We start from the raw sequence: 13,442 nt of genomic DNA on the forward strand, positions 1-13,442 counted from the left end.
ATAATTTCGATATATATACTTCTTTTTTTCTGCAAATATGCAATGCTAATATTATCATAAAATTATCAGAGATTAATGAAAAAAAATACATTTGAGTTGAATTATTATTATTATTATTAAAATTCTTATTTTATTATCATGATTATTATTTGATCAAAGACGTCGAAAAAATTAGTGATTCGATTCAAATATTTCTATGTCTTGACTGAAGTGCGTAAATTTATTTCTTTGGTTTTTATATAATTTCTGAATACGGCATTATATAAAGCATTAACAAACTTTAACAATCACATGAATCACCTATAGGAAAATTTACGAAATTCAATACTAAATTCTGTATGTTTTATGTACTTAAGAGCGGTTATCAAAAATTTACAACCAACAAAAAATCTGGCTATCTCGAAGGAGAAATCTAATAAAATATCCACAACAATAACACATTGTACAGAGAATCAAGTAGAATAACATATCATATTATTATATTTTTATTAATATATTATGTGTATATATATATATATGTATACATATGATATGTATATATATATATACATATATATATATATACATATATATATATATACATATATATATATATACATATATATATATATATATATATCATCGCTGTGCCAAATATACAAGCCAAAGATGTATGGTTTCATTTTTACCCGACATTATACTGATCTATAGTACTTAAAAATTTATCATCTGTAAAACATGATTTTACCTTTATAGAAATAGTTATATAATACAATATATATAACGAATGTACAGTCGTCAAGGATTTGTTACGACGAACAGACGGTCCGCCGCGGGATCCTCGCTAAAATACGCTGCAGAATTAAACATCGTTGTCGCTGTAGTATCTACTGTCGTCGTCTGCAAATAAAATAGACAATTACATTCTCCATCAATAAGTACAAATATCTACTGATGTTTTCTATAAATTTCTATACGGAAATATATCATTGGATGTCTTATTGATTCTTAAAATTTATTATAAAAATATTCAAAGATTCTTATATATAAAAATAATATCTCGTACTATCTTGATACTTATTTCGGTACAAAGATAGCACTTTATTGGTTACTATTTTCTTTCTCCTACTATCGTAGTGGACATAAGGCACGTATCAAACGTTTTAAGTAATACTTAAATCTAATAATATCCCGATTAATTCGCTATTTATTGCGGTTTAGCTAGCTGCTTTATCAAAAATTGTTCTAACTCGAAATGATTTACAACGTACTTCAGTCTAATTCAAAGAAAAAACGTTAATAGAATCAATCGACACCCGGTACGTGTCACTCTTATTGCTACGACACAAGACATTGATTCACCTCAGATGTATCAGCACAATGTGAGGGATTCACTGTTGCCATATGTTGAAACTCCTGATTTTGTTTGTAAACGAAGGGCTGTGTACAGGGATCTTCTAACGAACATTTTTGTTGTTGCAAAGAATGCTGCTGTATCCATTTTTCATATTTCTGCGTTGTAGAATACTCGTTTTTTTGATTTATCTTCGAAAGTCGATCGATATCTTCTTCTTTTAATCCCGACTGCGGGTGTAGCTGTTGTTGTTCGGATACTTCCATTTTATGTGGCACTATTTGACAAATATCGAATACACGTTGAGCAGCTGGCTGTACTGCAACTGGACTGGATACGCTTGGTGGTGGTTGATTTACTAAAGTGATTACTTGTTGCGTTTCCTTACTTTCAAATCCAAGAGGAGGTAAAGAAATCGGAATAGGGATTCCTCCGGTTCGTGGAACACCTTCGAATTCAGATGCGCCTGATTTTACTTCCAATGTATGAGAAGTATTTTCTTTCTGCGAATGTGAAAGCTCTGTTTGAGGAGCTACGGTTTTTGAAAATGAAGGTTGTTGTTGACCAATTAAACTAATAACTTGTGGAACTTGCTGCGTTTGCGATGATAATGGCGGAGGAGGTGGTTCAGGAAATAATTCTGCCTTTAACGTTGGTAAAAATCCATCGATTGCTCTCCACGTTGGAGCCCACAAATTGGAACTAGGTGCCAACACGTTTGCAGAAGACATTACCAACAACATGTTTTTCAAGGACTCAGGTATTGCTTCGAACAAAAGCTCGCTATTGTCTGCGTGCATGTAAGCACGCAATAGGTCCAGTACTGTCAACCAAAGAGGAAGAAATCCAGGAAGAGTTAGTAAAGGTGTTAAATGATGAAGAAAGACCTTTGATAATAGCATGGCAGCTCTAACTCTTGTCTCTTCAACGCCGATAGGATCATTAGTTGCAATAGGTCCAAGTAATTGAGCTAACAAAGGGAACAACACCTGTTCCAAACATTGCGACCATTCGATGGCCGTCAGTTGAGCCAAATCATGAGCGAGTAATGTACTTTGTAAATTTGTAATAGCTGCTGTACGAACTGGTCTACGAGCGTCACAACATAGACGCGCAATTCCTTGCAAAAGAGGTCTCCAAGCTTGAGGCCAAAGAGAAACTCCTTCTGTGGTTCCACCTTCTTCGGCCCACCATCGAAAAACATGAGCAGTTCTTGTATGCAATACGTGCATCAAATCCAAAAGGTGTATAGGACATTGTTGATAACCAAGTGGTTCTTCCGTATTACTATGTATTCTGTTACGTTTTCCAGCACATTGAAGGGCAGCTTCGGCAAAAGTTCTTATACAACGAACGCACATCTCGAAATTGAATGGTGTTACGTGAGCCACGTCTCGAACTAGAAAGGTCAAACTTTCACAACACTTGATTAAAGCAGCAGGATCGTGAGGTTGCAGGTCTCGATCTAGAACTATCGTATCAGCAGCAACCGGAAGTGGTGCTTCTGTTCCTGTTGGCGACACCAGTACCCACTCCGGTACAGGACTGATAGGTCTAGGATCAAGGACAGATGCTCTGCTATTTGCTACTTCATCTACTACAGTATTTGTCTGTTTAGGTGACAAAGCACCCGCTCCGGCACACTCCAGCAAATTAAATACAACTTTCCAATCTTCTGTATTATGAATATTTGCTGCACCTGTTTTTACTAATTCGAACAATCCGTAAGCGATCTGTCTTGCCAAGGGTGGACAAGCGGAGGAAGGTAGATGAGTCAAAGGTAGCAAAGGTGGTAAAACCGTATATGCAAATTCTTCTCCGCGTAATAATCTGATAGCCAATCTCAGCATACCCACTGTTACTCTCTCTAAAAGATATGGATGATTTTCTCTGGCGCTTGTAGTTAATAAACCATCCAAATGAGCTTGTACTATCGGCCATATGCACATTACTCTATCCCGATTTTGAATGGTCACTTCTAATAGTAATTCTAATAGAAAAACTGAAATATCTTCATCGTCTGAATTTGCCGACACAAGGGCACCGATAAGTGAACGAAGGGATTCGACCTATAAAGATTTAAAAAAATTATAAATTATGAGGGAACACTAGTTTTAATAATTTAATTTGATCGATCGTTTACCTGTAAGAATTTACTTTCTTCTATAATTTGTTTTAAATAGCAATTGGCTACAAATTCGGTAGCTCTTTTGCGAGCGGTTGCTTCTGCGGGATGAGGCATTCGAGAAGTATCTAACGCGATATATGAGTACAAACTGGATAATATTCCTTGATCGACCGGAGGTTGTTTCGGTGTTGTTGATTCTCGAATCAAAGACACTTTACCAGACGGATCTATAAAATCTTCTCCTTCTGTAAGGCTCTTTGGTAACAATCTTGCCTTGTACAACGCTTGCAGGCAATCGACGATATTTTTCCATGATGCTCTCAAAGCATTCCCATGTGAATGCGTAATTTTGAAAAGCGTACGTGCAGCTAATTGACATTTTCCACTACCTCCTATATGAAGAACAACTTGTTCAGGTTCACCACCTGTTGCTAGTCCTGTGAATTTGCAGAGACTGACAACAAGAGTATCTAAGTCACTACTGATGCTATAATGAGCGCTTATAGCAGCACAGCTAAAATTAAAAGAGATTAGTGTTTTCTTTTTATCTTTTTGTTAAAATAATCAAAAAGATACGAAAGTATAACTTACCTAAGAAATGTCTGAGCTACTCTGCGTTGCAAAGCTTTATCTGGTGCTTTGTCGTATGCTCTACACAAAGCACTTATAATCGGAGCCCACGCGTGCTCTGCTAATTCTTTATCAACAATCTCACTAGCATTTCCAACTTTCAAATATGAACTTTCTGGACCAGCACCTCTACGTAATAATACCTTCCACAAATAATTATCTTTAACTAAACCAGTTTGTTCAGCTGGCATTACAATTTCTTCTCCCCTAGCAAGTAATAAATAAATTATGAAACTTAACGTGTAGCTAAAAAGTAGTATAAAAAAAAATTTTTCTAAAATCCTCACTTTATAGAAGAATATATCTCATCCAACATATCTTGATCAAAGTCAGCACCACCGTTTACTTTCTTTAAATTTCTCTTGAATTCGTCAGCGGTCATAGGATTATTTTGTCTTTTGACATTATAATTGTGCTGATCAACGTTTAACATAATTACTGCATATGCCAAAGTAAATGCCGCGTCTGCTGAACTAAATGGTTTGCCATTACTATCCTACAACAATAAATGGAAGTAATTCAATCATTAATTAATAATCATGTTTCACAAATTGAATTAAAAAAAAAAAAGGGAAAAAGAAAAAAAATTTTACTTTTATCGTTATTATAAACTCACATGCCAGTGTTCAGCGAACTTCTCAAGCAAAAGAGAAATAAGTGGAGCTTCGCCAGGTAATCTGAAAGACTCTAAATAGAGCCTTAGAGCTTGATCGATCCGAGTGTTTCTTAGATCAAAATTGTGTACAAAACAATTAAGAATATTCTTATTCTCTTTCTTACTTATATATTCACCAATGGCTTTTTTGTCAAGTCCAGGATTTTCTCTCAAAAGTTTAGCAACCTTTTCCGGATCAGGATGTCCTGGACTACCTCCTAAAAGCCCGTGTTCTGTAAGTTTCGTGATTCCTTCTCGAGGATTTTCATTAAACTTTTCTGTTCCTACTATCAACCACTAAAAAGAAAGATTTATTATTTTGTGCATTTAATAACTTTATATAAAAGAATTGATATAAAAAGAAGAACATACCCGTTTATTTGTTTTTATAGAAAGTAATTCTTCTCGCGTTGGAAGATTTTGTGAGGTACTATGCCTGGAAGATTTGCATAATTCTTTGTAGCCTTTACATCTAATTTCCATGCCAGAAATAAGCATAAATATTGCATCCAAGGAAATGAATTGCATACTGTGCATATTACCCATAAGAGCAGAGGCATTCTATGAAAGCACAGTGAATAGAGAATCAAAATCTTAAATGATGATCTCATAAATTCTATCTTGTATGTTTTTGATATTAACATACCTTAGAAAGCAATTTCATTAACTCTTCATAAAGATTTGTCGAATACAATCCACAATCATAATTCAGATACAATTCTGCTGGTAATCCTGGTATTCTCCATAGCCTTACGATAGCTTCTATAATCAATAAAACGAACTGATATTAGTTACGTTCCGATATACTGATACGAGAGAAACAAATTTGTTTAAAAATTCAATAAATATTTACCAAGTGCTAATTCACGTTGTTCGTACGATATCCTATTAGAATCTGAGCTCACTATTTCTGTTAATTTAATTATGTAATGCTCCATTTGAAATTTGAGATACTCTCTTTGTGATTCAAACAGTAAAAAAGATACTTGCAAGTCTGCAGCAAGAATCGATAATCTATCAGTTCCAAGAAGCTGTTACGAACAAAAGAATCACTGTATTAATAGTGTTTAAAAAATAATACTGATCGTATTCATTGCTTGTATTTTGATTTGATCATGTTATCTTACATAATTTTGTAATTTTTATTTTTACCAGAATAAGATTCCGACAGAGATCATCTTTCACCAATAAAAGTAGAGATGGGAAGTTAGATAAAGCATCTGCTGCAATTTCCAATGCTACTTGCAATAAATTAAGACCCAGATGAGTCATAACTTCATTATTTTGTTTATCAAGAGGACTACATAAAGAAATTAAGAATCTAAATAGCTCGCGCACACACAAAGCACCATATGGTGCTAATTGTTGAAGTGGCATAAATCGAACTCCCTGAGTATTAATATATTCTTCTATTTGTTCTGGTTCTTTCGTTTTCGATATTTTAGATGTATTAGTAATACTTTCGTCTGTGGATAAATCTTCTACACTACCAACTGGTGATTGTATAGTGTCAATACATTTTTCTTCATCTATTGATCGTGTTTCTAAAAAATAAAAGACCAAGAATTGTGTGTGTGTATATGTGTGCGTGGATTCGTGCGCGCACGTGTGTGTGTATTTATTTATGTTTATAAGTGTTATGTAAAACAAGCGCATTTTTATTACCTTGACCCTCCACTACGTTTTGTTTAAGAGAATTATTAGACTCTTCTTCTAATGTACCTTTTGTATTAACTATATCTTCCTTTCCTAAAATTTTTATCTCTACTTGGGAAATTTCATCCTTTTGTGATCCATTAATACTATCAGTTTTCTCTATCTCACCGTGAACTTTTTGTTTCGTGTCATTCAATGAATTTTCTTGTTTCTGTTCCTCCGAAATTTCATCCTTAATAGACTCGCTCTTGCTATTGTCGGTTTTGTTATTATTTTCCTTGTTATCATTCTTTTCATCTTCTATTTTATCAGATGACGTTCCATGATCTAAAGAACCTTGCATATCTACAATGTTTCCTCCTGCAGTAACAGGCGCAGTAGCTACATTTTCTGCTCTAACTTTATCGACTGAACTCAAAAGATGCGTTTCATCTTCGATATCATCTACATTCGATTTTAATCTTGGTTTGGAATGAATTTTATTCTTTTTATGTTTAGTACGTGTACTTTCCATACTATTCGTTCTCATTTTCTATATAAAAAAAGAAAAGGAAGAGAATATTCTATACCTGTTAAACTCAATCAATTATTAACATACCTTCATACTCAATAAAACTCTTGTGTCATCAGCGAACAATGGTAATCTAGTGAAAAGATGCTGTACTATATCTCGTAGACAATGCTCTGCTGTTCTTCTTAAAAGTTCTAAGCATACGATAAAAAGTGATTAAAATATGCTAAATATTTTATAAAATTGTATACTTTTTGTGTGTAATTTTGATTAATGCATACCACTAAGACGTGTTTCAAAACATATCCTAAAACAGCTAAGCATTATTTCGCAAATACTTTCATTGGATAAATGATCCCCTGCTGGTGCTAGCATAAGTGCTTTTAAAACTTGCAATATTCTCATAAGAACAACTCCATCTCCAGCTGCATCTGTACCTACAAATCTAGCATGAGTAACGGCATCAGCTATTGCTTCTACACACGTTGCTATTGCAGAATGATCAGGATCTAAAATGATCAAATGAAATTTATGAAATATCCGAAACTCGGTATAACGTCAAAAAAATGACATAATACGTACTAACAAAGCCATAAGATATAAATTTATTAACGGCAGATAATGCAAGACTGGTAACGGGTCCTGTAGTTTCTTCAGAACGTATGATTTCAAGAAACGGAGCCAAGAATACACCAGGTTCCAACTGAGACAAATCTTTTACCTCATTCAACGCTTCCTTCAACGTCGACAAGCCTTTTATAAGGGCATCCTGATCGTCGTCCTTAACGATGAAAAAATATCGCAACACCAAATAATACGAATATGAATAAATCGGAAATATGAATTAAAACAAAGAATGATTATCCTCTGATTCGTTTACTTTAATAAATCTTAGCTTTTCTATTCAAAACCACCTGCCATACTGTCGTTACAACCTGTTTGATTTAAGAATTATTGAAATGCATATGCTTAATGAAGACAAAAAAAAAATAAACGACAGTATGCTTGGACGTGTACATTTAATACTGATTCCTCGAAACAGACTTGTTTCTTATGAAAATAAATAATTGACAAGAATGATTCTAACCTGATGAGAATGTGAGGACCATCGGGTACCTCGTCGCATCGCTGTCGCCAAGAGACAGACCTCGCCTTCGACAACATAAAGGCCGCCTCCTGGACAGGCCGTTTTCGGGATCCTGCTCATTTTCGCTGTTATTATTTCTTACGCCATGTTTGTATTTAGGAGCCCTTACAAGTAACTTGATAATTCGTAACGTCAAGTGTCAGGAGTGTAGAACACTTCCAACACGATAATCATAAACTTCAGAATGCATAAAGATAGACAATTTTCTTCATCGTCGTGCTCCTCTCGACGTTATCGACCGTTCTGACATAAAATTGTTAAACAACGAACTTACTGACGATTACTCAACGTCTATATAAGAGTCAAATAAATTGTTAATAAATTAACATCGTTGATTATTTCATTCATGTTCCGTTAACAAAAATTATAAATCTTAAATATAGTAGTAGATTTTTTGTTCTATCAGGTTGAATAAAATATATCTATATAACTGGAGAATAATATAACTATAATCGATTGTAGTTATGTGTTAAGTTTCATTCACAGAATCGGCTCAATCGAACGCACAAGTACTTGCGCTTGAGCAGAGACTACGTCTTTTTAGATCGCTTATTTATCATCGACGTGCATTTTAATTTCATTGGTTGGTAGAGTAGAAATTCAAGGAAAATTTATTATTATTACGATTATACATTTGATTACAATATTACATGCAACCCAGATTACGACATTATAAGTCATAATAGCGCGGTTTTTATCGATTCATCGAGATCATTTTAACTTATTTTACTGTGCATTTTAATGAAATTTAGTGAATTTTAAATATCGTATAACAATATTCTTTCAAATTTGAAGATACTCTGTCATAGATATTCGAAGAGATCTATCGTTAAGAAACAGTAACGTTAAAAGGTAAATTTACTTTTATATAGTTTTCGAAAATTCATTTGTTTATTACTTTGTAATAGCTTAAATAATTAATACACATTTTGTGTTCTATTATATTGAAAGAACACATAATATAGGAAATAACAAAAACGAATCGGGCATACGTGGCCCTGCATTGCAGCTTCTCACATATTTTTATTCATTGATTATCAAAGATCGGAAAACTTTTTATAAATTTATTTACGTTATAGCCAACATTTTTAATAGCCAAATATTTTAAAATAAGAAATGAATAACGGGTTTTAATTTTTTCTAAAACAAAAGAGAGAAATTTATCATTTAAGAAGCTGAATGAATTCTAGGTGTGGTCTTGACCATATAAAGTCCTTTAATTTACATGAATTTATGGTTTATTAACCGTTTATAACAATACGTATAAAAAAAATTTGTAATTCGACCTTGCAATAGTGTATCTATCAGTCATCATGTATTCTTTCATAAGAAATAAACTGCGTATAAATTTTTACAAAATCACTATAGCTTTAATTGGTACCATGGAAGATATACCTAGTGAACATAATTCCGATTATATTAACTACAACGACGACTGTAAGTGAAAGCAAAAGAAATAACAATAATTTAAACTCTAAGTCGTTTCGATTTAGACGATTTATTACTCTAAGACGTTTTCGTTACGAGTCTATAATGTCATCTTAAGATTAATTAGTTAAGATGATTGATCATACCTTGTAATACCACATATACCTGGATAACTAATTTCTTTAGCTCAATTCAATGGGTTCAGTTTCCAGTACACAAAAGATCATGCCTGCAACACGAGAAATGGTCGATCAACTGATCGCTTCAGATCAAATTGTTATATTTTCCAAGACGCGTTGCCCGTATTGTAAAATGGCAAAACAAGTATGTATACTTTTTTTACGTAACGAAATCGATTCAGTTATATTTACAAATGCATACATTTCTAATAGGTATTTGAATCGTTGAAAAAAGAATATACTGCCATTGAATTGGATGAAAGGGATGACGCAGAAGAAATCCAATCGATATTGGGAGAAATAACAGGTGCGAGAACAGTTCCTAGGGTATTTGTTAAAGGAGAATGCCTTGGAGGAGGTACTGATATAAAGAAGCTTTATGATAGCGGAGAATTACAGAATAAATTTTAAATTGTTGGTAAAGAGCATGTACCTGGTTTCTTTATGTAATATATCAAATAATCATGATACCGTGCATTCTATACTATGTTACATAACAATAGTAACTGAATTCTATATGTAATAACAATTCCAATAAATACTTTGACTTAAAAGTATTTATAAGGTGATAATTCATTACTCATAACAATCACAATTACTTATCCATCCATAGACTATCCCATAAAATATAGAAACACTTATATTAGCTATTGACTACTTACATTTACATATATTATACAATCTTACGTAGATATGATACCAAGTTATTATAAATAAAGATATTAATAATCGTAAAAATAAAAATAAATAATTTATTTGAATCATACAAAGTAACAATAAAATGAACTAATTACACGGCATTAAGATAATGTTAATTATACATATTGATTACATGCATACACAAATGCAATTTCGCTCATACGGGACACGTATGTCCGACGCGTATGATATTCAACGGTTTACGGGTCTCCAATCACCACGTGTCTACAAATGTAGATTTCACTTAGATGAGCCAATTCGCCTAAAAATATCCCTAAATACATATATCGAACAAACTGTGTATCCATCAAATTTTTTAACGAGCAAACGACGATGGACTTCTCACAATATCGGAAAATATTGGTTTACGTTCTGACATTTCTCGCTTACGCGTGGTCCGGTTATGGTGCTGGATTATTGGGAAATCTACGAGATGCTGTGTTAACGGCCGAATCGGTGTTTCAAGATTTATTTGAAAATGCCATAACCGTAGCGAAAAAAATCAAGGATATACATGAGGTATTCGATGCCGCTGTTGAAGAAAATTGTGTTTTCTATTGTCCCGGAGGTACGTATGTACTTATTGGCAGTACTTTGCTGTAAAAATATATATTCTCTTCTTCGTCTCACTAAATTATTTTTATATCGTTTTTATTGCGGTTATATTATTGGTCGAACGATACTGCAGAAATGAAAACTTCGTTTAACGATTGCATAATTTTACATAAATTTACGAATCGCGAAATTACTATATTCATTTTATCGATCTGAAGAAAATACAATAAAATCATCAGTATGTATAAAATGCGTCATTTTTGAAGCTCTTCATAAATTGCGATAAAATCCATCAAAGGTTCGATATCTATGAATTGTAAATTTGTAAATTGTTCTAACCATGAAATCCAATTCGTTTGGACGTACTATTTACGAACACGCTTATTGGTCGTTCATGAAACGTATATTGTGTACGTTAGAAAATGGCGCGATGATTTGTATTTACAGGAGTTACACCAAAAGCGGATTGGAATCACAAACCACAGAGTAACGGATGCGGCTCGTTGGGAATAGAGGTTGTAAAACTATTCGATAAGGTTCAATATTGCATATTTGAGAAACGATTTAATGTGATTTATTTCTATTTTTAAGATAAACCAAGAGTATCTGCCTTTAGCAGAAATGACAAAGTGTTGCGATCAACACGACATCTGTTATGACACATGCAATTCGGACAAAGAAAAGTGCGATTTAGAATTTAAAAGATGTCTGTACAAATACTGCGACGGATATCAAAGTTCTGGAATAACGATTGTCAATACCTGCAAAGCAGCTGCAAAAATGCTATTCACGGGTACTACGGCCCTAGGATGTAAGAGCTATATGGATGCTCAAAAAGAAGCTTGCTATTGCGGAGATAAATGGAGTAAAAATAAAAAACCTAAAAAGGCTGCACAAGCCGGTGGGGAATTGTAATTTAGTTATTTGTAATTAGCGTTTCTCCTTATGTAATTTACTTATTTAAAATTTGCGTCGTCTCTATGTTCCCTTACCTTTGTATATAATCCATTATCGAGAGTACATAAAATATTTTGTATTTAAAACAAAAACATTAATATATCGTTACGTTACATAGATGTACACAAAAGTTTAAATATATTTTCTGCTTTTTTTTTTTTTTTCATATTAAAATTTGTACGACTAATTTTCGAAAGTCCTTATTGGTCGACCTCGACATCGTCCTATTGCCCATCTATTTATTTTCGTTTACAAAACAAATGAAAATATTTTAATAATAAATATGAATGTTATATCGCAATGAAATTCGAGTAATTCTGTAGAATTTAAATTCTCAAGTAATGCAATGTATGGTTACAATACGGTCGCATAAAGTACGGAAATAACGTGGAGAATGGGAAATAAAAACTCCACGCAGCCATGTAAAACACAAAACGACCAAAAAGCAAACGTCAAAGACAGGTAAGATATTTATTTCGTTTTCTTCATTGTCCTCGCGACGATAAGGTTAATTTAATCAATGTCGGTCACTATGATTACCGATACGTTTCGCGTTATATCGACGATCTTTCCTTTCCATCGAATTATTAAAATGGTAATGATAATCGACTAAATAAAAAAAAAAAAAAAAGAAAAGAAAAGAAGAACAAAATAATCAAAAAAGTAAAAAGAAAATAAAAAGAAGAGTAACGTTCTATAAACTCCACCTTTTTACAATTGAATAATATATATATTTTTTTCACGTACTTCTTAACAATCTTATTCATAAAAAAGTATCAAATGAGCAAGACATAAGAAAAAAAAAAAAAAAGAAAAAAAACGTTTACCTCGTTTCACTAAGTTACGAAAAACAAACGTAAAAATCTGCAAAAGCATACTTTTCAGTTTTTACTTTGCGTAGCACAGGTTATCGTAATGGAAAGACGAAGAAATCGAGGAACGTGAATAACCCTAAAAGAAATTCACAGATATTGAGGAAGAATTTTGTTGGAAATCGTTCCACCAATCCCTTTATCATTTTTTTTTTACGATTGCGTAACAAGAAACCCAATGAGCATGTAACGGTGATAGCTCGAGCAGCCGGAAAATTATGGACGCGCATGTCTCCGGATCAAAGAAGAAAATATATCGATTTGGCAAATGCCGAGAAAAAACGACGAGAGGAAAAAAGACGAAAGCGTAGATGTACGAACAAGTATGTTTGCTAACTAACACGTTTTTACTTTATTCACTCTTGTAGTATATATTTTCATTTGTATCAAATTAATAAACTTTTTGAACATTTTTTCTACTTTGCTACACCCTCTCCCTTCCCCTCCCCTCCCCTTCTCTCTTCTCATAAACCCTTACTCCAAAAATCTTTCTCATTTGATACTTCTTTCCTTTAAACGTAAATGTAAATCTAAAAAACGACGTATTTCTTGTTTATAGATTCAAATAATAATATATCGCAAAGATGAGTTCAACGAAAAATTACAGAGAGGAAAAGTTTTTTAATTCGAAGATAAAGAAAAAAATAAAAGGAAAAAAAAAAGAAAAGATAAGAAGTGGATGTGACGTTACA

At 33.0% G+C, this 13,442-nt stretch overlaps 3 protein-coding genes across 4 annotated transcripts; 2 read left to right on the forward strand and 1 right to left on the reverse strand.

Annotated features, from left to right (window-relative positions):
* Positions 1-469: 469 nt before the first annotated feature.
* LOC127066063 (Golgi-specific brefeldin A-resistance guanine nucleotide exchange factor 1) lies at positions 470-8,546 on the reverse strand. 2 transcript variants are annotated; one of them, XM_050999306.1, is made up of 15 exons: positions 8,001-8,546; positions 7,496-7,694; positions 7,195-7,422; positions 7,001-7,107; positions 6,412-6,934; positions 5,899-6,290; positions 5,600-5,777; positions 5,393-5,508; positions 5,119-5,307; positions 4,708-5,043; positions 4,379-4,587; positions 4,053-4,298; positions 3,477-3,975; positions 1,342-3,402; positions 470-879 (listed from the first exon to the last, which is right to left on the reverse strand). In XM_050999306.1, the coding sequence occupies exons 1-15, from the start codon at positions 8,118-8,120 to the stop codon at positions 778-780; spliced, it is 5,505 nt and encodes a 1,834-aa protein (XP_050855263.1). In that variant the 5' UTR covers positions 8,121-8,546; the 3' UTR covers positions 470-777. The 2 variants fall into 2 exon arrangements, with proteins under 2 accessions (XP_050855263.1, XP_050855264.1); XM_050999307.1 differs by lacking the exon at positions 8,001-8,546 and having other exon boundaries at positions 7,500-7,637.
* Positions 8,547-9,356: 810 nt separating this feature from the next.
* On the forward strand, positions 9,357-10,224 carry LOC127066320 (uncharacterized). The gene is made up of 3 exons (XM_050999883.1): positions 9,357-9,497; positions 9,694-9,812; positions 9,881-10,224. Exons 1-3 carry the CDS (start codon positions 9,374-9,376, stop codon positions 10,076-10,078), a joined length of 441 nt encoding a protein of 146 aa, XP_050855840.1. The 5' UTR covers positions 9,357-9,373; the 3' UTR covers positions 10,079-10,224.
* Positions 10,225-10,454: 230 nt separating this feature from the next.
* On the forward strand, positions 10,455-12,008 carry LOC127066317 (group XIIA secretory phospholipase A2). The gene is made up of 3 exons (XM_050999880.1): positions 10,455-10,934; positions 11,369-11,436; positions 11,513-12,008. Exons 1-3 carry the CDS (start codon positions 10,700-10,702, stop codon positions 11,834-11,836), a joined length of 627 nt encoding a protein of 208 aa, XP_050855837.1. The 5' UTR covers positions 10,455-10,699; the 3' UTR covers positions 11,837-12,008.
* The last annotated feature ends 1,434 nt before the right edge of the window (positions 12,009-13,442 follow it).

The sequence above is a fragment of the Vespula vulgaris genome, chromosome 9 (genome assembly GCF_905475345.1).
Source record: "Vespula vulgaris chromosome 9, iyVesVulg1.1, whole genome shotgun sequence".
NCBI classification, from domain to species: domain Eukaryota; kingdom Metazoa; phylum Arthropoda; class Insecta; order Hymenoptera; family Vespidae; genus Vespula; species Vespula vulgaris.

Coding starts and splice junctions, on each gene's coding strand:
- LOC127066063 (XM_050999306.1), bottom strand. CDS start 8,120: ATGAGCAGGATCCCGAAAACGGCCTGTCCAGGAGGCGGCCTTTATGTT. Junction 5,044..5,118: donor CTATAAAAACAAATAAACGG/GTATGTTCTTCT, acceptor CTTTCTTTTTAG/TGGTTGATAGTAGGAACAGA. Junction 3,976..4,052: donor GTAGCTCAGACATTTCTTAG/GTAAGTTATACT, acceptor TTTTAATTTTAG/CTGTGCTGCTATAAGCGCTC.
- LOC127066320 (XM_050999883.1), top strand. CDS start 9,374: ATGTATTCTTTCATAAGAAATAAACTGCGTATAAATTTTTACAAAATC. Junction 9,498..9,693: donor TATTAACTACAACGACGACT/GTAAGTGAAAGC, acceptor CAATGGGTTCAG/TTTCCAGTACACAAAAGATC. Junction 9,813..9,880: donor ATTGTAAAATGGCAAAACAA/GTATGTATACTT, acceptor CATTTCTAATAG/GTATTTGAATCGTTGAAAAA.
- LOC127066317 (XM_050999880.1), top strand. CDS start 10,700: ATGGACTTCTCACAATATCGGAAAATATTGGTTTACGTTCTGACATTT. Junction 10,935..11,368: donor TGTTTTCTATTGTCCCGGAG/GTACGTATGTAC, acceptor TTGTATTTACAG/GAGTTACACCAAAAGCGGAT. Junction 11,437..11,512: donor GCGGCTCGTTGGGAATAGAG/GTTGTAAAACTA, acceptor TCTATTTTTAAG/ATAAACCAAGAGTATCTGCC.